Here is a 26,975-nt window from a genome sequence, read left to right as displayed (position 1 = left end):
ACTGAAAAGAGTGACTTTTGTAACTTTGTGAGTGGTTTTGGTGGGCAACATGGCAGGGTTGGGGGCAGTTGCCAATGGCAGTGACTCTGAACAGCACGGATCCCAGAATCATGGAAATTGAGGATGAGCCAGGATTCCACTGTGGTCCCTCATTCTCAGGCAGAGAAGTCTCAACTCTCCTGGACACAGGGTTTGTCTCTTCTTTTCTCAAAAGCATCAGACAGTGAAACTCTGCAACCTTGTTTGAAAGTTGCCCTTTCTGGTTTCAGCACAAAAAAAATTCTTTCTTAAACACAACACAAATTTCTCGTGCTTTAATGTAGATTATTTTCTCCAGTTTGGTCATCCACAGGCATGGAGAGCATTTACGTCCATTACTAGCTGAAACAAAGAAACAGAAACACCTCAAAGCAATGAAGCATCATTACCAAACACCTCAAAACCACTTGGCCAGTCTACAAAAATCTCAGCTCTCCATTTCTCTATTCTCTGAGTTGCCCAGTTTAGCATCTTTTTTTTATTACTCCTTGTCACTTTTTTCAGGATCCTCTCCATTTTCTACATGTAGTTTAAAATTGAATGTATTATTTCAGTGAGAATCTGGGCGCATGTAGAAAGAATCCACGAAGATAATTCCTGGCCATGGTATGTTATATTTCAACTCATATCTCACAATATTTTGTTGGCATTTTTGCCGTGCTGAAGACCTATATTCAGCTGGTTGCCTTGGTCTTTTTCTGCTATTGCTTGCTTGTTTTCTTAGGATCTGTCCACCTTGTTCTTATCTCTCCCGCTCAAGTCATATTTGCCTCCCCTGTGCTCGACATAGCTCCATGGTAGACATTCAGTAAATTTTGGGGGACTTGGACTGATGTGTCAAATGAGTGGCACAGACGCTAGGAGCTGAGAGAAGAGAAAGAGCAGATGGAGATCAGAAGAGTCAGGAAAGCTTCTTGAGGAAGTAGCATTAGGTCTGGTCCTTTAAGGAAGAAAGATGTTTGGATGGGCAGACAGAGTGGGGAAAGGAAGTGCAGGAAGTTGAGGGTTGGTGTGTCAGGAGTCGCAGGCAGGGAGGGCACAGTGCCGAGCATGGGAGGGAGAACGGGCAGTGGGCAACATGAAGAGGGCCCTCAGTCTGAACAAGGCTTAGTGCTCAATGGCCACTTCTCCTTTCATTGCAAGCACTTCGGTAATTTCCATCTCAAAGAACCAGAAAGAGTGTGACAGCCTGTTAAGAGGAAGAGGTGACCGTTCTCATTCTGATGACGTTTTACGCCCCCATTAGCAGACAGTTTCACTACTAGGGAGCACTGTGGCCTTCAGCCTAGGTCTGGCCACCCGATGTAGGGTGCAGGCCTTATAGACGGGGCAGAGTAAAGCAGGGAAAGAAGCCAGGGCAGCATTTCAACCCTCCACAGTCCATGGCAGAAACCAGAGTGCTGATCGCTGGGTGGGCATGTTGGTAAATTGTCTTGAAACAGTGATCAGAGAGCTTTCTGTGACACTTCCCTGCTGAGACTGCAGCCATGTCCAAAAATGAACTTCCAGACCCCATGGGAGAGGCATATTATTAGAAAAGGAAAAACAGGCCCTGTGCAGTGGCTCATGGCTGTAATCCTAGCACTTTGGGAGGCTGAGGCAGGAGGATCAATTGAGCTAGGAGTTCGAGACCAGCCTGAGCAAATCCACAAAAAATAGAGAAATTAGTTGGTCGCAGTGGTGTACACCTGTAGTCCCAGCTACTAGGGAGGCTAAGGCAGGAGGATTGCCTGAGCCCAGGCATTTAAGGTTGCAGTGAGCTATGATGATGCCACTTCACTCTGGCCCAGGTGACAGGGCAAGATCCTGTCTGAAATAAAAAAGAAAAAAAAAAAAAAAGAAAGAAAGAAATGAAAAGCAGAAAAGAGAAAAGAAAGAAAGAAAAGGAAAGGAAAAACAAAATTTCCCCCAAAATTTTTGTCAATGCAATAATGGGTTTTGTTTCCTCGGCAACAGGGAGCCTACTGTGGGAAAGGGGTTTTCCCAGCAGCGAGGCTGTCCGGCACCTTGGACCCTGGGAACTCACTGTGCAAACAGCAAAACTTACAGGGATTCCAAGGCCACTGCCAGGATCCAGCCCAACCCTCCCTATGGACATCAGAAGGGAGGTTAGAAAGTTTGAGCTCAGCTTGGCTTTATTGGCATGGGGAAGTAAAACAGCTTCAAGGTCAAAAGAGAAGAAATTGAACCATCATTTCCACAGACATCATCCTATTCAGAGGCAAAGCAGAGAGTGAGGCCTTCCCTGTGGGGTTCTCACCAGCTCCTCCACCCCTACCCCGAGCTTCCTGAGTAGCAAAGCTGCCTGTCCCTTGGGTCCCAGACACCCCTTCCTGTAGGGCCCACTACAGACAGTCTATGACTGTCTTAATTTCATTTATGGTGTCTTTCATCGTGTAAATATTTTTAATTTTTATAAAGTCAAATCTGTATATCTTTTTTTTTTTTTTTTTTGAGACAGAGTCTCACTCTGTTGCCCAGACTAGAGTGAGTGCCGTGGCGTCAGCCTAGCTCACAGCAACCTCAAACTCCTGGGCTCAAGCGATCCTCCTGTCTCAGCCTCCCGAGTAGCTGGGACTACAGGCATGCACCACCATGCCCGGCTAATTTTTTCTATATATATTTTTAGCTGTCCATATAATTTCTTTCTATTTTTAGTAGAGATGAGGTCTCGCTCTTGCTCAGGCTGGTCTCGAACTCCTGAGCTCAAACGATCCGCCCACCTCGGCCTCCCAGAGTGCTAGGATTACAGGCGTGAGCCACCGCGCCCGGCCTGTGTATCTTTTTTCTGTGTGTGTGGCTTCCAGGGTTTGTGTCTTTCTCTCTCACCGTAGAGTTATAAAAATATTCTCTCATAAATTTATAATTTTAATTTTTCACATAAAAACATTAAAAAGAATTCCTTTTGTTTTTAATAAAGTAAAACTATAGATGGATTTAAAAATCAAGTGGTGCCGAAGAACTTACACTGAGAAGCAGTCATCCCTGCTCTGTTCCTCTCCAATCCCAGGCTTGCTCCTCAGAGCAAACTCCTGTAACCCCTGACTGGGTTTTCCTTCTAGTAATATGGATTCTCTGCCTCAGCCATCACCTCCGTCCACCTTCCAGTCAGTCTCTAGATATTTACTCCAGAAATCTTTGGTCCGCAGATCACGTTCCTAGTCTCATTTTAATTGTGGATATACCTTTAAAAATTTTTTTTTTTAACTATTATTTTAAGGAGGAAGAGAGATTAAACACATCCCATTAATGCATAACCTTGGAAGAGAAGCCTTCTGTATTTTGCAGTCAGGAAGGGGGAAACTAGTAAAAAGTACCTATCTGGTCCCTTTCCTCCCAGTCTCTCTGATTAAGTCACATCAAGGTGCTAATGGCAAAAGGTCGTTTAATATGTTTTTTCTCCGAGGCAGGTTAGGATTTTACTGGGACTCTTAAAATGTGAGGGTGTCTTGTGGCTTTCAAAATTTTTACTCATATATCCCCACATGAAATTTATAAAACTATGTATTTCTTTGCTCATTTTTAAAGTGACATCTGTAATTTTATATTACTTTAAATACCTGCACAGGACATAATTTCCAACATATTGTAAAATTATCATTTAAAAAAAATTATATCATTCTTAGATGTACTGAGTAAAATCTAAGATCTGAATAAATGTTCGAGAAAATGTAAAGCACAAACTTACCACTGATGTATATGCCTTTTACTTGAAAATGTAATGTTGATCTATTAGAGGTAAGGTGGACGTCCTCACCTCCTTCCTCCCTGTAATTATTCAAAATATGCGTCTGAGACCCAGAACCTGACACAGGGGCAGGAGGGTGCTCACAAAGCCCCTTCTCCGAATGGAGAGGGTGAAATGATGCAGTGGGGTCCTGTCCTTGCAAGTCTTGCCTGCATGATTTCCAAAGCTGGGGTATTGCAGATCTCAGGTGGACACAGCAGTCACCCACCAAGCCCTGCCTAACTTGTTGCTGGGATGAAGCAAGCTGTCACTGCAGTCAGTCTTACTCACCCAAGCTCTGTGCTCTCTTTCTGGCTGCCATGGGAAGGATGGCATCTTTAACAACACACAGGAAGTAGAAAAGCAAGTTCACTGAATAAAAGCTGCTGCCAGTCCTGCCACCCCACTGCCGTACACCTGTCTCTAATGCCACGTTTCTACCGAATAGAAACACGAACAAGACAGGAGGGACACGGGCCATACCTTGGGCTTACACTGTCTCAGTTTAAGGAGGCAATGTTAATTGAGGCACCAGTATTTCAAACTGTCCTCCTTTTTTATTTTATTTATTTATTTATTTATTTGAGATTTTTACTTTCTGGAGCATTGCACCACAGTCAGATTCAGGGTGGGTGAGGGGTATGCCTTTCTTTTTAAATACGGTGAAGGTCAAGGTCCTTCCCATGCAAGTTTTAAGAAAGAATAAAGTGAAAATCTAGAAATTGATTCTCTTAAATCTACCAGTTGCCCACGTACCCTTTGAAAGTCTCCTCGGGGATACAAGTACCTCAGTTTGAAGAGCCTGTCTTGCCCCGCATGGTTGCGCATGCGCGCTGGGTGCTAGGAGGACCGATGCTTTAGCGCTGTAGCTATCAGATCTCATGGTCTGAGCCGCCACTCACTCCGTGCATAACATTTGTCCCAAGCACAACCAGCGATTTTTCAGTGGCAGCATTAGCTGAGCCTTGGGACATATTCCCTCTAGAGAGGAACTGTTTGCCACACCACAGGCATGATCAGAGCCTAAGCACAACCACGAAGTGGAAAAAGCCTTTATTCTTTCCTTCTCTTCTTTTAGGGTGATTTTACTCTCCCCATCAGATGGACACTTGGGGGCCTCATGCTTTCATCCTTCCCGGTCAGCTTTTTATTTAAAGGCTCTCGATGCCTTCGATAACACTGAAAACTAAAGGATGGATAGCAGCTTACACTGTGATTTTTGCTAGGAAAGTTTATTTTCTAATAGGCTCAGATGAATATTTCAGACATTTCTGTACCATATTCACAATGTTTGCCACATTCATATACCATGTCTACTGTCATTGTTTTTCTCTAAGTTGATTCACCTTTCTACTTCTACACATTTATTTTAGAAGAACAACTGTTGTATCTCTACTATACCAAGTAGCCCTGCTATCTTAGCCTGGGTTCTCCGGAAAGCAAAGCTAGAGACAAAGGCTTGAGCAAGTTTATCTGGAAACATGAGTCCAGTGGGACAGGACAGGGAAAGGGAGACAGGGAAGGAGCAAGCCAGAACAAGGAAGCCCTATGGGGTGACGGCTGCTAAAGGCCACTGGTGCTCAATCCCACTAAGACCTTCTGGGGAGCCTGAGAAAATGTCTCTCAGAACTCTCCACTGGGGAGACGCAGGGAGAAGCAGTTATGCATCAGCCTCTGGCGCCCAGTGGTCAAAAGTAGCCCCGTGGGCCCTGACTTCCCCACATGCCGGGGTTGAGCATGCTTGAGTGCGGAACTTTCCAAGGTGTCCCATGCCAAGACAACAGAGAAGCCCTGGGCAGGGCCAGAGGCAGCCTGTGAAAAGTGCAGGCCCGCACAGGGTGCTCTGAGTTTCCGCCTGCATAGCCTGGGTCAGCGTGGGTCAGCTGCTTGCCCATGGGTGCTCCAGGATTCTACATAGGGCTGCATGGGGGGAAGGCTGCTTGGAAATGGGTGCTGGGAGGTACTACAGTCTTCCCCATCCCACCCCTCGGTGCTTTCATCGTGCTCACTTGAAGTGCACTCAACCACAGCTGGGTGACTGGAATTCACTGTCCAACGTGGCTATGTGGCGCCCATCCTGTGAACATGGTGGGGTGGAAGGGTGACAGTGCAGTTGAGGGTGGTCTTGTGAGACGAGCACTCTCCAGAAAGTCTCCCCTACATAGGGGGTCAATGGCCCACTCCTGCAGTGGCCTGACAGTGACTCAGGAGGAGTAACTCCGGGTGCTAAAACAGAACTTGGGACCAGCACAGAAACAGCCAGCCCCTGAAGCTCACCCCACCACCCAGCAAGGCCAGCGGCTGCCCCAGCCTCTCCTGGGGCATCTTTCTTGCCTCCGCCCAGGCTGCCTGGGGCCCTCGGTGTTCAGTGTGTGTGAGGCCCAGTGATTGGCCCCGCCACACCCTCTAGGGAGGCAGGGGTAGAAAGGAGCCGCAAGGGAGCTTCCTCAAACCCTAGACCACACCCTGCCCGGCCCCCAGTTGACTGTTTCTGCTGCTGCGTGAGGTCAAATCCTCCGGCAAGTAACAGGAAGTTGGAAGGTAGCAACAGCACCTCTTTGATAGCTCACCCAAAGAACCGAGTGATTTGCTATTATTTTGAAGACAGCACGAAGAGAACATCTCAGAAGTGGGGCCCCTGATTTTTAATACAAAAGAAAGAGTGGAATTTTTCTTCATTGGTAAGTACATTTACTATTATCTTACTATGGGGCAGCTTGGGAGAACTAGGTACCAGCAGCCTGACTGATTTTTAAACAAACATAGCATCACCACTACCTCCAGGACGAATCCTTGCCCTCCAAGGAGGCTCTGGGGTTTCATTTCCATGGGAGGCTCTGGCTTCCCAACACATTTGGAGAATCACCATGAGATGGCCCATTATTTTTAAATTTCCTAGATGGTAGCAAATATTATTTTTGTGGGCCAAATCTGAGTTTCTCTAGTCAGTGAAATTCTGGTTAATAAGTCTCTTCAACTTAATCTTGATAAAAACAGACTGTGGCTAGTAAGAAAATCTGGGGTGGCTGGAACACTAGCTTCAGGGTGGTCCCCAAAGAGGAGATAGATCCAAGCATCTTCTGGGCAGCATTGAACTCTGTCTATGGCTTCAGCCCGAGAGGGTGACAGTGGGGCACAGCAATCATTTTCATTTCCCAATTTTGATATATTTACTGGGAAAAAACCCCCAGCCTCTTCATTTTACAGTAAATGATTTACATAAGTAACATTTACAGTGTGTCTTTGGTTTTCCTCCCTTTTTACCGACAGATTTTTGTGTTGATTGAGAACTTCTACTCCTTTATGACATGTTGAGTAGTGGTGTTTAATAATTGAGATACTTTTTTTCCTGTGTTACTATGTTAGGAAAGAAGTTGTTTCATAACTTAAGTACTGCCTCAGACGAAGGACACCCTTGCGGGTTCCTCTGCATTTCTCGGTATGTTCAGAAGAGAATCTGGACTTTCATGGGTGGGCTAGTGATATTGAGGGTTCTTCTAGTTCTGTGTGTTTCTAACAAAGTCATAACCACACCTATTTAGCAGAGAGTCGTTTCATGGAAGCGCTATGGTTGGTTCTCAGAACAGCACAAGGCAGGGTCACCACCTCCTCACAGGGGTCCCTGACTTGCTTTTCCTCAGGGTCACACCCTGGCTGACAAGTCGCTCAGGTTAAGGTCCCCAGCTTATTTTAGGCAGGCAACTCGGGAGTTTACAACCCACAGTAGGCAGGCCTTCCTTCCTGGATGACTTGTATTTTTTTCTTTTTCAGGTTGTGAAAATAAATCCACAACCTTTGGAGAGCCAGGAACACTATCCAATCTCTCATCAGCGTGTTTTGTAAACATCAGTGGAGAATCCTCTACGCCAGGGCAGTTGGATTGTCTTCAGCCCTGCCTGCTTCATACTTGGGAGGTGCCCGGGTCTAAATTGTTGGCTTCCATCTCTCACCTAAGCCAATGGATTACACACAAGTATGCAAGTGTTTATACCTCAATTTCTTGGTGCTGTCTGGTATTTGCTACTCCTGTTCAGGTAAGCAACTTTCAGGAACTTAACTGAGTCCACTGCTACAGGGTTCAGTGTTCTTTGTGCTGTTTCCTTCCATCACCCTGTAAGCAGGAGGGGACCTTCAGGGTGTTTCCAGTACATTTTAAGGATGAGAAAACTGTGTCCAAAGAGGTTAAAGAACTTGCTTATGGTCACATAGCAAGTTAGAGGCCAAGTTAACTCAAGAATCCAGGCCTTAAAAGAAGGGTGGGACAATGTCACTTTAACAAAAGTATAAAGCCGATTCTGAAGGAAACAACTAGATGCTCCTTTACATTTTGTGATGCCAGAAGGGAGAAGAACATTGGCCTCAGGGTCCAGTTCCCAAACTCCATTTCCTTGACACCACTCAGCCAGAGTGCTCTGCTTCTAAAGTTGAATGATGATGAGCTTTCTGGTTTGAGGCGGAGGAAGGAGGAAGGGGTTAGGAATATAATCTTCTGGATGTCAAACTTTTCTCTTGATATTTATTCTTACCCTTTGGGTGCTTGATATCCTTTTTCAACACTGACATCTGACATTAAGTGGTATCAGATTTAGCACAAAATTGTATTTTTAGTTATTTTTAATTTGATGCATAGTATTTCATATGTGTCCTGCAAATAATATTTTTACTTCTAGAGGCTTTTGTTCCAGCTCTGGTGGTCTTAAGGGTGCTGAACTTGCAGGACTGCCAAGAAGGGTGGGGCTCCTCCTGCTGGCAGGATGGTTCTGTTTTTTTTTTAAAGTCATAAAACAAAAGATGTGCCTCCTGTGGAGTAGCATACCTCCGGGTTTCCCCAAAATGAAGAGGAGGCTTGGGCTCCAGCGTGGTTTCCCAGTCTGTAAAGACCCTACTATCCAAAGTCTTTGTCTTAAAAGCTGCTCACTGGAGCCTTGCCTGGGATGTCTGAGGTGTGGAGAGCGGGCAGAGGGAAGGGAAGAGGAGCTGGAAGCACACAGATTACTTGTCTGCCATGATGGTCGTTTTAATTTTTCTGTCCAGAGTTGTATAGTTTTCTATTATCCCCTGTTGCAGAACCAAGAGAACCGTGGCTTAAGTTTCACAACTTATACATCAGATTTTGTATATATTTGAAGGTTATATTATGTTCCCAGCACTTACAATTTTCTTTTGAGAAGCTGAGGAAATGCTCCCAAATTAGTCTTCTGGAGAGTCTGAATGAATTGAAAATATTTAGAAGGAAATTTGTACAGGCTTTCCAGAACTGAGAGAAAGGATGATAAAAAAGAGAAAGAAAAAAGGAAAATTAAAACCCAGGCTTTAGCACTTGTACCAGGAAAATTAGGGTCAGAGGTAAATAGAAGGAGATAATCTTTGAGCTAAAGAAAGATGTTTAGGAAAGCACCTTGTGCTACTGCTACATGCAGATTTTATCGCTGCTGTGACAGAGTCAAGGAACCAATCCATGAGCTCCTTATGTCTGAACACCTACTGTGTGCCCGGTGGGCCTAGGATTCCCGCCCTTAAAGAGGTTTGCATATGTTAGTTGGGGAAGGCAAAACTAACCCACATAAAATAAGCAACGAGCAATGAAGTGCTTTGTTCTGACTGAAAGAGCCGAAGATCTGGGAAAAGAGGGACCAGGTTGGGCTGGAGCAGTGGGGGCTTTATGGACGTGGATGGGTAATGGACAGAGACTGGGGGGGGGGGGGCAATGGCCTGGGCAAAGGCACAAAGGTGAGGATGAGTCTGGCACAGGTGTTCATTCTTCTGTTTAATCATTAACTCAACAAATATTGAGCATCTCCTATATACAAGAGATTTTTCTTGGTCCTAGGGACAAATTGTGAGCAAAATGGACATGGCCTTTGCCTTCATGGAATTTATAGTCATTGAGAGGAAGAAGAAAAGCAACCCAGTAGTCACTCAAATGAATGTGTGACCAACAAACAGAGAGAAATGCTTTGAAGGCAAGGAACAGGCCTGTCAGAGGAAGTGCCCTCTTCCCCTGCCAGCGAGGAGGGAAGTGAGCTGGAGGAAGACGGAAGGATAGGTCCAGACCGGGCAGGAGCAGGGGCCAGACCCCACAGGGCTTGGGCGCCTAGGTCAGGAATCTGCAGGCTGTGTGGAGAGCGCTGGGGAGCCAGAAGGGCTCTGCAGGGGAGGGGCATGGTCTGCCCCAGTGCTGCTCATGCTTTAATTGTACATGCCACTCACCTCGGGGTTTTGCTAAATTGCAGTTTCTAGCCCAGGGGATTTTTTTTTTTTAGTGATGTGAAACTATTTCATGTAATACTGTAATGATGGATATAAGTCATTATAAATTTGTGCAAACCCACAGAATGTACAACACCAAGAGTGATGAACACTAGCATAAACTATGGACTTTGGGTGATAATGATGCATCAACGTAGGTTCATCGATTGTTACAAGTGTACCACTGTTGTCAGAATGCTACCAGTAAAGGGGTCCCATAAGTGACAATTTTTGCCATCATTACCCTGATAAGAGCTGTTCAAGTCCCTAAGCATTTTTGGTTAGAAACAGGGTCTTGCTCTATGCCCAGGCTGGAGTGCAGTGGTATGATCATACCTCACTGTAACCTTGAACTTCTGGGCTCAAGAGATCCTCCTGCCACAGCCTCCCAAGTAGCTGGAACTACAGGCATGCAACACCATACCCAGCTAATTTTTTTTTTTTTTTACTTTTTGTAGAGATAGAGGTCTCACTATGCTGCCCAGGCTGGTCTTGAACTCCTGGCCTCAAGCGATCTCCGGCTTCGGCCCCCCAAATTGCTGGGACTACAGGCATGAGCCACTATGCCTGGACCCCTGAGCATTTTAAGGATATAAATACTACTCAGAGAGAGAAAAAAAGTAAGGATCGTATTTATACAGAGTATGAGAGCTGAGTCTTAAAAGAAGACAAAGTCAGGAGCGACATAACAATCAGGTGACAAGTCTCAAATCTGCTGGCTGCTAGAGAGCAGATACACCTTATCTTCCTTGTGTGATTAGCACCCGGCCTAGGGCCAACATCAGCCCTGTCATTGCTGGTTCACTTAATCACATGCTTAGAAGAATTGTCCAAAAAGGTCATTTCCATGGGAAGGGTGTACACAAACCATCAACTGTAAAATCTTCAGGTGATGAGACAATAGGTGAATTTTATATTTTTCTATATTTTTCTAGCCTTTCAAAATTTAATGTATGTTTCTTTTATAGCCAGGGAAAATGTTTATTTAAAGCATACTTAAGTCCTCAGTGATGTCACGTATGTCAGGTCGCTGGGTGAGTTTTCAGATGCTGTGCCGGCTGCTTCTTTCTGTTGTCCACCAGGAGAAGTGGTGAACAGCGCTCAGACCCCCCACCCGGCAGCCCCTCTGACTGCTGCTGGGGTTGAACTCAGCGGAAGTGCCCTGGGGAGGCCGCTGCATCCACACTGCCTCCATCCTATATGGAGAGGTTAGGGAAGATTCGTGTCTTCCTAGACTGGGTTCTTTTTCCCTGCATGTTTTATTTGCAATGACATAAAACTCACAATTTTAAAGTGTACAATTCAGTGGTTTTTAGTGTATTCACAATGTTGTAAAACCACCAGTACTATTTAATTCCAGAACATTTCCATCATCCCAAAAAGAAACACCATGCCCATTAGCAGGCACTCCCATTTTCTCCTACCCTCATCTCTTGGTAATCACTAAGCTACTTTCTGTCTCTAGGAATTTGTCTCTGGACATTTCTTATAATATGTGATGTTTTGTGCCCTTTTTTCTCTGTGTATTATGTCTTCAAGTTTCACCCATGTTGTAGTATGTATTGTACTTCCTTCATTTTTATGGCCAGATAATATTCTCTTGTAGATTGAGTTCTTGAGAGGTGCATTATTTCTCTAAAACTTGTGGTTTCTATACTTGTTGGTAAATCCTCTCGCAGATTTAGCACTTGGGAGTCAAAGTGGTCAGGGCAAGGGGGTGGCCGAGGGGTCAGGAGAGGCAGGGCTGGGGACAGCACTGTGAGTGTCCCCAATGTGCCACACAGGTGGGCAGTGTACACACATTCATCAGGAGAGGTGAGCAGCATCACCTTTTATCTCTGTCTTCTCTCCCCCTCTCCTCTCACGCCTCTGCCCCTTTCTACTGCTGCTGGCGTGAATGCAGGATGGGCACCCTTGCCACTTATGGGCACTCAACTCAGTCCAAGCATCAGCCAGTTACCGTGGTGGTGCTGGTCCCATCCTGGGTGTGGTGCAACAAAGTAGGCTGCTGTGCATGAGAATGACCCCATCAAAAATCTGTATAGCATTCTATGGTTAACAAGCACTTCCCATCTGGGTTCGTATGATCCCTGTGATAATTATGTGTAGAAGGGAAGATAGTTGCCTGAGTCTGTTTAGTGCTGCTATCACAGAATATCTAAGATTAGGTAATTTATAAAGAACGGAGATTTATTTACTATAAGGTTCTAGAGGCTGGGAAGTCCAAGGTCGAGGGGTTTGCATCTGGTGAGGGCCTTCTTGCTGCATCAACCCATGGCAGAAGGCGGAAGGGCAAGGGAACGTGTGCAAGAGACAGAGTAGGAAGGGGGTGGAACTCATCCTTTGTAAGGAAGCTCCTTCCGCCATAACAAACTCACTCCCAAGATAACAGCATTAATCCATTCCTGAGGGCAGAGCCCTCCTGTCCTAATCACCTCTTAAATGTTCCTCCACCTCTCAACACTGTTTCCTTGGGGATTAAGTTTCTAACACGTGAACTTGGGGGAACGCAGTTGAATTATAGCAATAGGATTATGCCCGTTTTATAGAAATGGCACCTGAGGCCCAAAGAGCTTAACCAACTTGTTCAAGGTTATGATTCTCATATGTAGCAGATGAGCCAGACCTCATCTCCTAATGTCTAGGCACGCAGTCAGCAAGTATTTATTGAGCACCTACTATGGGCCAGACCCTGTTCTAGACACTGCGGATATGGCAATGAACAAATTGAACAAAGCCTCTGCTCTCATGGCCCCGTAAGTAATTATATATCATATATATTTCATGTAAATAGAAATCACACTTGTAAAAGTATATGTCAGCTGGAGACAAGCTTGAAGAGAAATAAATCAGGGCAAGAGACTAAGGAGTAGCAGGATGGATGGGCTCAGGGAGAGCGGTGTGTTTAGGGAGAGTCAGAGAAGGCCTCTCTGACAAGGGGTCACGAGAGCAGATGGGAGCAAAGCGAGACCTGGGCTGTGTGGGTTTCTGGGAAGGACGATGTCCTTGCTAATGTCCCGGGTACTATGGAGGAGTTTCACATGCAGTATTTTGTTTGGCTCCTCACACCCCCTGTGTTGGGTAGGTGTTACCGTGACCATTTGTAAAATGGCAAAGCAAGCTCAGAAATTTAACCGGGTTTTAGACGGTAATGCTGAGATTTCTGGGAAATGACTATCCCCTCCGCAGTCACTGAGGCAGACAACACCCTTCAGAGATGTTTCAGCTGTTTTCTGTCCCTGTGTAGTGGAGCCCCCGCGTATGGAAGCCGGGTCCCTGTGGGAATTCCCAAATCACCGGGAAGATTTTAGGTTCCTCTTCTTAGTCTGGTTCTTCCTCAGCAGCAGTGTCTGGTGAGAAGCGGACTTCAGAGAGGAACATCAAGCAGCCCATTGATGGTGTGCTGTGGCCTTTAGAGAGACACCCACACTTTTCCTCACATGGCTGGACAAAAACTCCTTAGGAACAGTCATTGAAATTAGTTAGCTTCTCTTTCAGTTACGATTTCTCCTTTGCAAACGTCACCACATGTCAAAATCTGTTCGAAACATTGGGTTATTTGGGGGCAGGAACAAACAGTTCAGCGGGGAAAACCTCTATTATTTGGGGCCCCAGAGGAATGGGCCCCATTCTTGCTTTGTCCGTCTGGCCCAGAGCAAACCCAGACTCCTATGTATTTGACATAGTCCCTGATTGAGATGAAAGGAATCAGAGGGCAGGAGTTGGTGGCAGGAGGAGGGAGAGAGAAAAAAGGAAACTCTCACAGAAGACCTTCTATGTCCTTGGGACTTTTCTATTCATGTCATTTAATTGAACTTTATTTTCCAGTGATCTTGGGGGGTAGATATCATACTCATTTTACAGATAAGGAAACAGATTAATCAGCAAGTGGCTGAGCTGGGGCTAGATGCCAAGTCATCAGGAATGCATATTCCATGCTCCTTTTACGTATCATTTTGCTTTCCTTGTATCCCTAAGAGTGTCTGGTCTGGGTTGTAGCTTGATCTTTGGCTATAATAGCTTCACTTTGAAATATGCTCCCTTCAGATATATCCTTTCATTTCTGCCCCCCTCAGTTTCATTTATATTTCTTAAAGCAGCGACTGGCCACATTCTGAGTACCTCGCCTTGTGATGCAAATACCCACCAGCACAAAACCCTCTTCCTCAGTGCTGTGGTTGGGCCATAACCAGTCTGACAGAGGCCTGAGAACAGCTGGTGAGATGGAAAGGTGCTAGTGCCCCACGATCCTGCTGCGCAAGATGAGAGAGGGCGTGGAAATGAGGTCCGTGGACATGGGCCTCCCCGCAGGGATTTCTGTGGCTCAAGGGGGTACTGGGCAAGGAACACACAGCGGGAGAGCACTTCGTGGGGAGGCGCTGGGGCCTAAGAGAGTGTGCTTTTAGGTTCTGTGCAGCATGGGAAAAGTGACTAAGCCTTCTGAACCAAAAATCAAAAACATAGTCTGATAAGGAATTTTGGTGCTGTTGATGAGTAAACACTCCCTCCCTTATTCTTCCTCTCGACTGCAGAATCATAGGCACTTGGGGCCGGGGCGGTGGCTTCCGCTTGTAATTCTAGCATTCTGGGAGGCGAAGGCAGGAGGATCACTTGAGCTCAGGAGTTCAAGACCATCCTGAGCAAGAGTGAGACCCCGTCTCTACTAAAAACAGTAAAAAAAAAAAAAAAAAAAAATAGCCGGCTGTGGTGGTGCACGCCAGTAGTCTCAGCTACTCAGGAGGCTGAGGCAGGAGGATCACTTGAGCCCAGGAGTTTGAGGTTGTTGTGAGCTGGGCTGATGCCACGGCACTCTAGCCTGGCCGACAGAGCGAGACTCTGTCTCAAAAAAAAGGAAAAAGAAATTCAGCCATAGGCACTTGGAATCTTAGGTCTACCTGCCCTGCCCTTGGCTTCCTGAACTTCTCAAAGTCTCAGTTGCCTCATCTGTAAAATGGGGATATTAATACATATCTCATGGGGTTGTTAGGGGGATTAAGTGAAATAGCACTTGTTCCCCTCCATAGAGCAGCCATAGAGGAAGCAAATAGAAGAAGGTGACAGATGGTATGAAGATGATTCAACACAGGGCATGTAGACAGAGGGGGGCAGCAACACCTCAGCCTCCACCATCACTCTCCCCAGTGTACTGGTCAAGGCTGGCTTCTCTTGGGGATGGCATTATGCTAGATAAAGCAAATAAGAAATAAGAGGACTAAAAATTGCCTGGTTTGAGAAAAGGCTCATATTGATTCCAAATCCTGCATGCCATTGGAAAATCCTCAAGAAAAATGAAGGTGGGGGGTGGTTATATTATGGTGATTTGTCCATGAATCTGATTTTAGTGATATGTCTTAATTGTTTTGAAAGCCAAATTTATTTTTTTATGCAATCATATTTAGTTTTTCTAAACAATGACTTCTAAAACCTTTAAAAAGCATTGGAGGTGAAACTGCTACAAGTTCCTCAAAAAGTTAAAAATAGAACTACCATGTAACCCCAAAATTCCACTTTGGGTATATATATCCAAAAGAATTGAAAGCAGGGTTTTGAAGAGATATTTGCACACTCATTATCCTTAATATATCGTTACTATTCCTTAAAAAGGAAGGAAGTCTTTTCATATACTACAACATACATTGAGTGCATTATGCTCAGTCAAATAAGCCCACCATAAAAAGGCAAATACTGTATGATTATACTGTTTGAGGTATCTAAAGTCAAATTCAGGCCAGGTGTGGTGGCTGACACCTGTAATCCTCACAGTTTGGGACGCCGAGGCAGGAGGATCACTTGAGGCCAGGAGTTTGAGACCAGCCTGGGCAACACAGCAAGACCTGTCTCTACAAAAAAAAAAAAAAAAAATTATCCAGGTGTGGTGGCATACTCCTGTAGTCCTAGCTATTTGGGAGGCTGAGGCAGGAAGATTGCTTGAGCCTAGGAATTTGAGGCTGTCATGAGCTATGATTGTGCTACAGTACTCCAGCTTAGGCAACAGAGTGAGACCCTATCTCAGAAAAATAAATAAAGTCAAATTCATGGAAAAAAACAGCAGAATGGCAATTACCAGAGGCTGAGGGGAGGATCAAGGGGCAGTTGTTTGATGGGCATAGACTTTCAGATTTGTTAAATGAAAAGTTCTGGAGATCTGTTTCACAACAACGTGAATATTTAACACTACTGAACTCTACACTTAAAAATGGTTAAGGTGGTAAATTTTATGTTGTGGGTTTTTTTTTTTTTTTTTTTGCCACAATGGAAAAAATGAAGGGAGGATAAAAAGCACTGGGGACCAAAAAAAATCAAGCTGGATTCTCTGATCATACTTCGTCACTAGATACAACCCCCTGAGTTCTGTTACTGCCAAGTCTGGATTCCTGCTCATGCAGGAATCGTGTTTAATAAATATAAAATCTTCTGTTTGCCTCTCCTTAGGTGTTAGCCAGGTGATCAAGGCAGTGAAAGAAATGGCAATAATGTCCTGTGACTACAACATTTCTGCCAAAGAACTGGCAAGGGTTCGCATCTACTGGCAAAAGGAGAATGATATGGTGCTGAGTGTCACACCTGGGTCAACGGAAGTGTGGCCCAAGTACAAGAACCGGACCGTGATTGACATCACTAATAACCTCTCCATCATGATCCTGGATCTGCGCCTGTCCGACATGGGCAAATATACTTGCGTTGTTCAGAAGCTTGAAAAAGGGTCTTACAAACGGGAACACCTGACTTCGGTGACGTTATCAATCAGAGGTTGGTGGGATTTTCTGATTTACTCTAGGCCAGCAGGTTCTTAATGCCCTAAAGAGCATGCCTATTGATTTAGGTGGAAATTTTACCAAAGGGGGATGTACTTCTTTTCATTTCTTAGGGTTCAATCTCTAGTTTTACAATAAACCCTAATTGATTTCTCAAGAGGTCCTAGAAATATCTATTAATGTGTATTTCTTGTACTTTGACAACCCCCCTATGACAATCATCCTGGGGCACTGTAATGACCTAAAGAGCCTCAGAATCACCAGGTGACATCTTTGGTGTGATGTAGCCGTACTATCCACTGCACTTGATCCAGCAATGTATGCCAGTGAAAGTATGTTGAAAAGGTGAAAGAGCGATGCTGGCATAAATCTTTTCAAGCAGTATTTGAATGTCTGTTACTATGGCTATTTTACTGTCCTGTTTTCAAAGTGACAATTTACTTATTGCATATTTGGAGCTCTCATCTAACAGTCACTTCTGCAAAGTTAGATTTTAGAGAATTGGATGCATAACTTTGAAGGAAACTAATTCACAAACCAAAGCTCTGTTTATACACCTACCGTAAAGGGCAAGCATTTCTCATCTTGGGAGGGAAGGAGCTTTAGTCACAGGTGGTAGTACCAGAGGACACTGAAGGAGCCCAGCCCTTGTGCAGGTACAGCCCTGGGCCATTCTCTCACACCTGAAATTCAAACACATTTCTTTTTCTTCCTGGGCATTGAGCCTTTAGTGAAAAACAAACCTTTTACTTAATAAAACATGATTAACCTTGATAACTGATAACTTCAGCAGATCCTTAGTGAATCCCTCACTGTCCCTGCTTTGGTCATTAGCTATGAATCTTTACCTGTAGCGCCCAGACACACCTAAAACTTAGGGGGTATGCAAAAGTTACATGGAACTATCTTAAACTCCACTCTGTGTTTTCTCTTACTCAAGGATACAACAAATGCTTATATGGTGATGTGATTTGAGGGATACTACTAAGAAGCCTACCTCTTCCAAAATTTTCACCTGCATTAATTTCTGAAATTCTCATCATTATAGCTATTTCTGTTAGTTTCAGCATTTTTCCCATACAAGATCCCTGTTTAAAATGAAAATGTGTGGGCGCATTTTTCAGCCTCCACCCATCTGCACCCAAATGTTCAAACTAAACAAACATTTTGCTGCAAAAAAAAAAAAAAGAAAGAAAATGTATTACCTGGGGGAGGTGGCACCACAAGCATATTAGCCTGTATTAGTTAATTACATTAGGTACATATTCCTCTAACACTGCAGTCCCCAACCTCTGGGCCATAGACCGGTATTGGTCAATGGCCTGTTAGGAACTGGCCTGCACAGCAAGAGGTGGGCAGAGGGAAGCTTTATCTTTATTTATAGCTGCTCTCCATCCCTCACCATTCCTGCCCAGCACCCGCCCCACCCCCCCCTCACCCGAGTCCATGGAAAAATAGTCTTCTACGAAACTGGTCCCTGGAGCAAAAAAGGTTGGGGACCGCTGTGAGAAATAGACTCAGGTCAGGTAAAAAGAAGAAAATCCAAGAGAGAGAAAAGGAAATGTTTCAGGGAGGGCAGGCCCTCATAGCAGATTACTGTAGGAGACCAAGGACAATTAAGGGGCAACATGAGATTGCTGGGGTCCTCAAAGGGGTGGGGGCACAAAAGTTAAGTAAGGGAAACTCACCTGCTTAATTTTCCCCTGTTGGAAACTGAGTCAATTAAAAGCAGTGCTTCTCAAATGCTAATGTGCCTGTGGATCCCTTGGGGATCTTGTTAAAATGCAGATTTAAATTCAGCAAGTCTGGGCTTTGGATCTGAGATTCTGCACTTCTAAGAAGCTCCCCCATGATGCCTGTGCTACTGCTGAGAACCACAGTTTGAGAAGCAAGGAATTAAACAAGCTCTCATTTGGCCAGAGTGACCAACTGTCCTCTTTTGCCCAGAACTGAGGGGTTTCCGTGGGACACAAAATTTTCAGTGCTAAAACTGGGGAAGTCTCAGGCAAATAGGACGAGTTGGTTACCTTACATTTGTCTAAGATTGTAAAATGATAATATATTATCAGCATAGCAGTATATGAAAACCTCCTTTAACCTGCACATTTGAGAACTAGCTATAACCATAACAAACTAGCTTTAACCATAACAAATTAACCAGGTTAATGAATTTTTAACTTTTTAAAACATGTGCACCTCTTCCTCTCATAAATCATTCTTACCCTTCCCCATTAAGAGTGGTGAAAACATCATGGGTTAACTGACTAAAATGAAATACAAAAGACAGAGTCTTGCAAGCCCCTGGGAGTGGTTACCCTAAACAGATCACTTTATAGAAAGGACAGGAGACAGGCCTGAGGCTGTTCTCAGCCCAGTGAGACCTTGACAAGATGATTTTTAATATAATTCCTGGTATGTGTGACATTCTTGTAATTTATTTCTTAGAAAAGCAGAGCACAGAAATGAACACGAATCATAATTTAGGTTATGAGTTATTTAGATTTGTTCTTCCTGGTTATAACACATGACATTGGTGTTCTAAGAAACAATGGGAGTATTATTGATGTCAGCCGCTGGTGTAATGGTTTGGGTCTTACAGGATAGATTAACAAGTAGGAGATAATGCCAACTAAAAATGGCTCAAGAACATGTCAAACTTCATTTAGGGACAAGGTTCTTTAAGAAAACACCAACCAAATCCAGGTTTTTCCCTTTCCTGGCAATTACAATCATTTGTCATGACTTCCCCCTTTCCTCATTATTCCTGGTGCCACCAGGCATTCCTGGAAGCCTTCACCTGGCAACCTGATTTAAATGAGGGGACTCATCTAAGAGAGGACAAATTTAGGACCTACCTAAATCTATCACCTGACTTCCTGTGTGTCAGGCTCTGTGCTAAGTGATTTACATTAATGACGTCAGTTCATTCTTACAACCCTGGAAGGCAGGTATTAATATCCCATCTTGTAGATGAACAAACTAAGACTAGTGGTTAAGTCACTGTCCCAGGGTCACAAGGCAGAACTGGTTCTAAAACCTGCTCTTGATGGCCACTATGCTGTACAACATCTCTGTGGGTCTCTCTGGAATGAGGTATGGGGGGATTGAATCCTCACATTCATGCTGAGAAGTTGAATCCTTTAAGAATAAGTTAGCAAGAAGGTAGGGGAGCCTTCTCCTAGTTCTCTGCAGTCATTTCCCTATACTTTGCTTGGTGTGTACTTTAGTATCTGATGGGGATTCAAATCTACAAATGAAAAGGTGCCTCAAGTACCTTGGAGGAATGCTAGGAAGCCTCTCTGCCCTTTTAAGCATATCAAAACAGCAAGGGAACCAGTAAAGTGTGGTGCCTGAAATTATAGCTCAATGTTGTACAGTTTGGACATGGGTTTTTCTGAGTATAAGGGTACTTTCTAACAAGCAAGGGAATATTAAACACAAATTTAGGGCCGGGCGCGGTGGCTCACGCCTGTAATCCTAGCACTCTGGGAGGCCGAGGCGGGTGGATCGCTCGAGGTCAGGAGTTCGAGACCAGCCTGAGCAAGAGTGAGACCCCGTCTCTACTAAAAATAGAAAGAAATTATATGGACAACTAAAATATATATATACAAAAAATTAGCCGGGCATGGTGGCACATGCCTGTAGTCCCAGCTACTCGGGAGGCTGAGGCAGTAGGATCGCTTAAGCCCAGGAGTTTGAGGTTGCTGTGAGCTAGACTGACGCCACGGCACTCACTCTAGCCCGGGCAACAGAGTGAGACTCTGTCTCAAAAAAAAAAAAAAAAAACACAAATTTAGGGTAATGGTTACTGCAGGTGAGGGGAAAGAGAGGGACAGGACAGGTGAGACCATCCAGGTAGACTGACCTAAGTTACTGTCAGTGTTCTGAGCCTCAAGTTGGACAGTGGGCTCACAGGTGTTCATTATAGTTTAATAAATAAATAGATAAAAGGGAAGAGAGCCACTTGTTTACCTCAAGTTTGGGGAAGAAAGGAAAGGAAGGAAAGGAAAGGCCATGAAAAGACAGGCTCTGGTGTCAGCCAAGGACTGGAGTTCTGCCATTGCTGGTTATGATTTCTCTAAACCTCAGTTTGATTATTTATAAAATGAAAATTATATTAGGTTAAATCATATTAAATTACCTTTTTTGACCTACAGCCCACCTCTTAGGGTTGTTGTGAATACAAAATGAGGTACTGTCCAGACCTAAGAAACAAAAGCTCAATAAATGTCTATTATTTTTCTCTTCATCTCCTACAATTGCAAGTACTTATGGCAACATTTATTCACAATAACCTACTTCTCCTTTCTCTAAGAAGTACCCTCCTATCTCTACCAAAAGTGGTAAAGAATTGATGTAGCCAACTCAAATCAAAGTTATTCTTTGGATTATATACATAATTATTAGTGATTTATGGGAAGTTGCAAATTACATCTCATTTTATTATTCTCATTAAAGCTGGATAATTTATTAAGAATATAACCCCCCCACAGATATGTAAATATATGTAATTATATCCTTATTCTTTCTTTAGCTTACTTCCCTAAACCTAGTATAACTGCCTCTGAAACTCCATCTTCTAACATTAGAAGAATAACTTGCTCAACCTCTGGAGGTTTTCCAGAGCCTCATCTCTCCTGGTTGGAAAATGAAAAGGAATTAAATGCCATCAACACAACAGTTTCCCAAGATCCTGAAACTAAACTCTACACTGTTAGCAGTGAGCTGGATTTCAATGTGACAAGCAACCACAGCTTCGTGTGTCTCATCAAGTATGGGGATTTAACAGTGTCACAGACCTACAGCTGGCAAACAGGTAAGCGATATTGTTCTGGGGGTTTCTACTGTATAGAATCTGTAAAGAAAATACAGTCATGTGCTGTTTAAGGATGGGGTTATGTTCTGGGAAATGTATCATGAGGCGATTTTGTCCTGGGAACCTAATGGAGTGCACTTATGGAAACCTAGATAGCACAGCCCACTACACACCTAGGCTGTATGGTAGAACCTATTGTTCCTAGGCTACCAACCTGGACAGCATGTTACTGTACTGAATACTGGAGGCAATGGTAACAGTTTTAACTCAATTTTACCATTGTGTATCTAAACATACCTAAACACAGAAAGGGTACAGTAAAAATATGGTATTATAATCTTATGGGAACACCATCATATATGTGGTGCGTCATTGATCAAAATGTCATTATGCTGTGAATGACTATAACTCAGGCAGATGCATTTTGGAATTGTCATATTGACTTTGATAGTATTGATATAGTATTTTTAGACACGATAAGTGCTATAGTGACTTATTAAAGTCACTATATAAAAGGTGTGGTGATACTATTACTAGACTAATTTTATTTCCTTTTAATAAACATTCTAAATTTTATACATCCTAACAACTGCTATCCATCAACTAGCCATCTTAGAAAGTTACTGTAACAATATTGTTGTTATTGAAAACACTAAAATTTGTCCCTTCTTTGGAATTGTCCTCAGGGCTTTGGTACTTTGTTTTAGGACACCTTTCCCATGGTCCCAGGGTGTCAAATCATTATCTTTTGTGGGTAGATGTGCTTTTTAAAAACTACTCATGGCTGGGCGCGGTGGCTCACGCCTGTAATCCTAGCACTCTGGGAGGCCGAGGCGGGAGGATCGCTCGAGGTCAGGAGTTCGAGACCAGCCTGAGCAAGAGCGAGACCCCGTCTCTACTGAAAATAGAAAGAAATTAGCCAAACAACTAAAAATAGAAAAAATTAGCCGGGCATGGTGGCGCGTGCTTGTAGTCCCAGCTACTTGGGAGGCTGAGGCAGAAGGATTGTTTGAACCCAAGAGTTGGAGGTTGCTGTGAGCTAGGCTGATGCCACGGCACTCTAGCCCGGGGAACAGAGTGAGACTCTGTCTAAAAAAAAAAAAAGTTAGGTTTACATAAATATATGGACGTTAAGCCCATAATGGGTTATTATAGGAGAACTCAGATACTTGAAATACTTGCCTAACTTGCATGGAAGACCACCAGGCCTCTCCCCCAAACCCCAGTTCCACTCCCAAAGATAGGTTTTGTGACTGCATAAGAAGAAACAATACACTGGGTTTGTTATACAGTGGTGCATAAGTATATAATATGATGTTATTATATATTATATGTTGTATATGTCTTATATCTTCCTCGTGTAGTTGAGAAGGTATTTTAGATGGTCTAGTAGTTCATTCTAGTATATGATTTACTCTAGATCTTTTAATTTTAAGGTAGATTCTTTCATTTTTTTTTTCTCAATGGGTAATGAGATAAAATTTCCTGGGAAAATATAAATATAAACCAAATTTTGACATGATTTTTTTTACACTCACTCCAAACTCATAACTCTCAATTATCTTTTATGTATTGTAAAAAAATTATTTAAATGAGGCTTGAATCATATAGTAAGGATAGTTTATTAATTCAGGCTTTATTTTTACTTTATTGATATATCACTATTTAACCAATTTTAGATTATTTCGACTAAAGGTGGGGAGTAGTACAGAGATAAATCAGTAATAGTAGCTTGAATCATGTTTTACTTTCGACATTATTTAGACTTGGAATGTGGATATATGTGACTTTCTATGACTGGGGTTGGCAAAATTTTCTGAGAAGAACCAGACAGTAAATAATTTTAGGCTTTATACTCATACGGTCTCTGTTGCAACAACTCATTTCTGCTGTTGTAGCACACAAAAGCAGCCCTAGTCAAGACATAAATGAGTAACATTGCTATGTCCCAACAAAATTTTAGTTTTAAAACAGGTGGTAGGCCAGGTTTGGCCCATGTGCTGTGGTTTGCCAATTTATAGGTTTTGTTTTTGTGGCAGGAGAGCTTTAGTGTATAAATACTTCAAATCTCCTCAGTCGGAATGCAGGCATTATTTAGAGTAGGATTCAAAAGCAAATAATGGATTTATGGGTAGTTAAGGGCTGTTTGCACAAACAAATACCCATTAGGTGTATAGTTTATAGAAATGTTGGCCGGGCGCGGTGGCTCACGCCTGTAATCCTAGCACTCTGGGAGGCCAAGGCGGGTGGATCGCTTGAGGTCAGGAGTTCGAGACCAGCCTGAGCAAGAGCGAGACTCCGTCTCTACTAAAAATAGAAAGAAATTATCTGGCCAAATAAAATATATATATATAGAAAAAATTAGCTGGGCATGGTGGTGCATGCCTGTAGTCCCAGTTACTCGGAAGGCTGAGGCAGTAGGATTTCTTGAGCCCACGAGTCTGAGGTTGCTGTGAGCTAGGCTGACGCCACGGCACTCACTCTAGCCTGGGCAACAGAGTGAGACTCTGTCTCAAAAACAAAACAAAACAAAACAAAAACAAACAAAAAAAAAGTAAAAAAAAAAAGTAAACAAAAAAAAAGTAAAGTAAAAAAAAAAAAAAAAAAAAAAAGAAATGTTACCGGTCACTGTGAGTAAAGCTTTGCTGTATAAATACTTGAGTTGGAAAAAAAACTTCAAATTTATTAATTAAACAGATTGGGTATATCATTCTTTTAGGTTAGGCCTGCCAAATTTGTTAACCCCTGATAAACTGGAAGGAGGTAAATGGGGAGTGGAACTCTTGGTATCTAATAAGCTACCTGTGAGATGCCCTCACTCAACTGCGCACTCTGGATTCTGCGTCTGCATCCCACCAGGTTTCTAGCAGGCATCATGGCAGAGCCGGCTTGCCGCTACTGGCGCATCTTTTCCCTCACTTACATTAACACGATCTCTAGACTGAATGAGGTTTGCAGATGGGTGTGGAGTGGCCTCTGAGAGGAACTAATGAGTGAGCCAAAGCCTATGACTTCTAGACTCCCAGGATAACAGCAAAGGCTTCTTTGTTATTCTGTGTGTCATTCTGATGTAGAGGACAACCCTGGTGATCACCGGATGTCTCAATGCAATCAGGTGTTTTAGAGAGAAAGGAAAAGGCAACTGTGCCTTGTCTTTAAGTGGTGGGTGCACTGTGATCAAATATGCATTTTAGAATGATTACCGTGACAGAAATGTGGAGGAGTTATTAGGGCCTACGAAACCTGAGGCAAAGAGACCAATTTGCAGACTACTAAGTGGAAGATGGGAAAAACTCAACTAAGGTAGTTGCTGCAAGAGATTTGGGAAAAAGCAGTAAATTCCAGAGGTATGCTGAATATAGACTACAAAGTACATGGGAGCCTACTGGGAAGTGAGCCCAAAGAAAACACCTCACTCTTGTTTAGGTAACTAAATGGTGTTGCCATTCACTGAAATGGGAGAATATGGGTGGTAGGTAGGCTCTGGAAAGAATATAGTGAGTTCAATTGTAAAGAGGTGGAGATGCTGGCGTCCCACCATCTAGTCAGCAGCTGGAACTACAAATCTGCAGCTCAGAATGAGATCAGAAATACAATATACAGATTTAAAAATCAGATGGCATTTCAAGCCTTGGCTGTGGCTTGATAGGATATCACCCGGGCAGACGGACCAGTAAGAAGAGAATGGAACCACAGATAGAATCATGCGGACAACAACATTTAAAGGACCAGAAGAGCAAGAAAGATCTGTAAGGAAAACTGAGTGCAACAAACAGAAACAGCAGGATGTGGTATCATAAAAGTCCAAGGAGGAGAAGCTTCCAAGAGGCCAGATGCTGATGAGAAGTCTAATAAGCTAAAGAACGAAATTTACCCACTAGGCTTGATAATCAGAAAAATAAACATAAATAAGTTAGTAAATGTTTAATATTTATTTGTAAGCTATTTCAGAGAAGCCAGAAGAGGATGGACTGCTAATATTCTTTCAGTTTGTGTCCCTGCCCTTTCTCCAGATGTTGCTGCTAACTATTCCTCAAAGAGGTTGAAGAATAAATGGTGTAGCTGTTGCTCCTGATCAGGAGGGATGGATGGCAGTGTCACATACACCACCTTTCTCCTCCCCACCCACATGGTTCCTTATGTCCCCCTTGTGTTCTCTGTGGGATTGAGACTGCAGCTGATTGCTAGACTGCAGGGCTCTCTTCCAGGATGGCTCCACCTAAGACCAAGCCACGTTTGCTCTGAGTTCTTTGCTGGGCCTCTTCTGTCCTTCCAGAAGCTCTAGGCTGTAAGTTGAAAAATGTGCATCTGAAAGTGAATGCAAAGTGGTTCTTGCAGCTTTAGGCAGCTACCGTGAGGTAGGAGGGTGTGTGCATGTGAAGAGAACACGTTAAGAGAAAAGGAGAAGGCACGACAGAGTTAGAAAAAAACATATGGTATATCTGGAACACAACATCAACTAATTATTAGTAATACATAGTAAAAGCAGCTATAAAAATTAGATATGAAAACAAGATGTGTTTTAAAGTATCTCCTTAGAACTATCACGAGAGCAAACAGACAACCTGCAGAATGGGAGAAAATATTCCCATGTTACACATCCGATAAAGGGCTGATAACTAGAATCTATACAGAACTCAGGAAAATCAGTAAGAAAAAATCAAACAACCCTATCAAAAAGTGGGCAAAAGACATGAACAGAAACTTTTCAAAAGAAGATAGACTAATGGCCAAGAAACGTATGAAAAAATGCTCAACATCTCTAATCATCAAGGACATGCAAATCAAAACCACAATGAGATATCACTTATTTCCAGTGAGAATGGCCTTTATTGAAAAGTCCCAAAACAATAAATGTTGGCATGGATGCAGAGAGATTGGAACATTCATACACTGCTGGTGGGACTGCAAACTAGTACATCCTCTGTGGAAAGTAATATGGAGATACCTCAAAGAGCTACAAGTAGAACTACCATTTGATCCAGCAATCCCATTACTGGGCATCTACCCAAAAGAACAAAAGACATTCTATAAAAAAGACATCTGCACTAGAATGTTTATAGCAGCACAATTCACAATTGCAAAGATGTGGAAACAACCCAAACGTCCATCAATACATGAGTGGATTAATAAAATGTGGTATATGTATACCCTGGAGTTCTACTCAGTCACAAAAAACAATGGCGATCTAGCACCTCTTGTATTATCCTGGATAGAGCTGGAGCCCATTCTACTAAGTGAAGTATCATAAGAATGGAAAAACAAGTACCACATGTACTCATTATCATATTGGTATTAACTGATCAACACTTAAGTGTACATATAGTAATAACATTGATCAGGTGTTGGGCAGATGAGAGGGGGGAGGAGGAGATGGGGATATTCACAC

At 43.3% G+C, this 26,975-nt stretch overlaps 1 protein-coding gene across 1 annotated transcript in view; it reads left to right on the top strand.

Annotated features, from left to right (window-relative positions):
• The window catches only part of CD80 (CD80 molecule), a 30,728-nt gene extending 9,071 nt beyond the window's left edge, over positions 1-21,657 (top strand). Inside the window, exons 3-5 of the mRNA XM_069471973.1 lie at positions 7,722-7,800; positions 16,448-16,765; positions 21,305-21,657. Coding sequence (XP_069328074.1) covers positions 7,722-7,800; positions 16,448-16,765; positions 21,305-21,657 — 750 coding nt within the window. The remainder of the gene's footprint in view (positions 1-7,721; positions 7,801-16,447; positions 16,766-21,304) is intronic.
• The last annotated feature ends 5,318 nt before the right edge of the window (positions 21,658-26,975 follow it).

The sequence above is a fragment of the Eulemur rufifrons genome, chromosome 7 (genome assembly GCF_041146395.1).
Source record: "Eulemur rufifrons isolate Redbay chromosome 7, OSU_ERuf_1, whole genome shotgun sequence".
In the NCBI taxonomy this organism is placed as follows: Eukaryota; Metazoa; Chordata; class Mammalia; order Primates; family Lemuridae; genus Eulemur; species Eulemur rufifrons.
The sequence above is the reverse complement of the archived record's forward strand: the minus strand, read 5'-3'. Positions and strand labels throughout refer to the sequence as shown.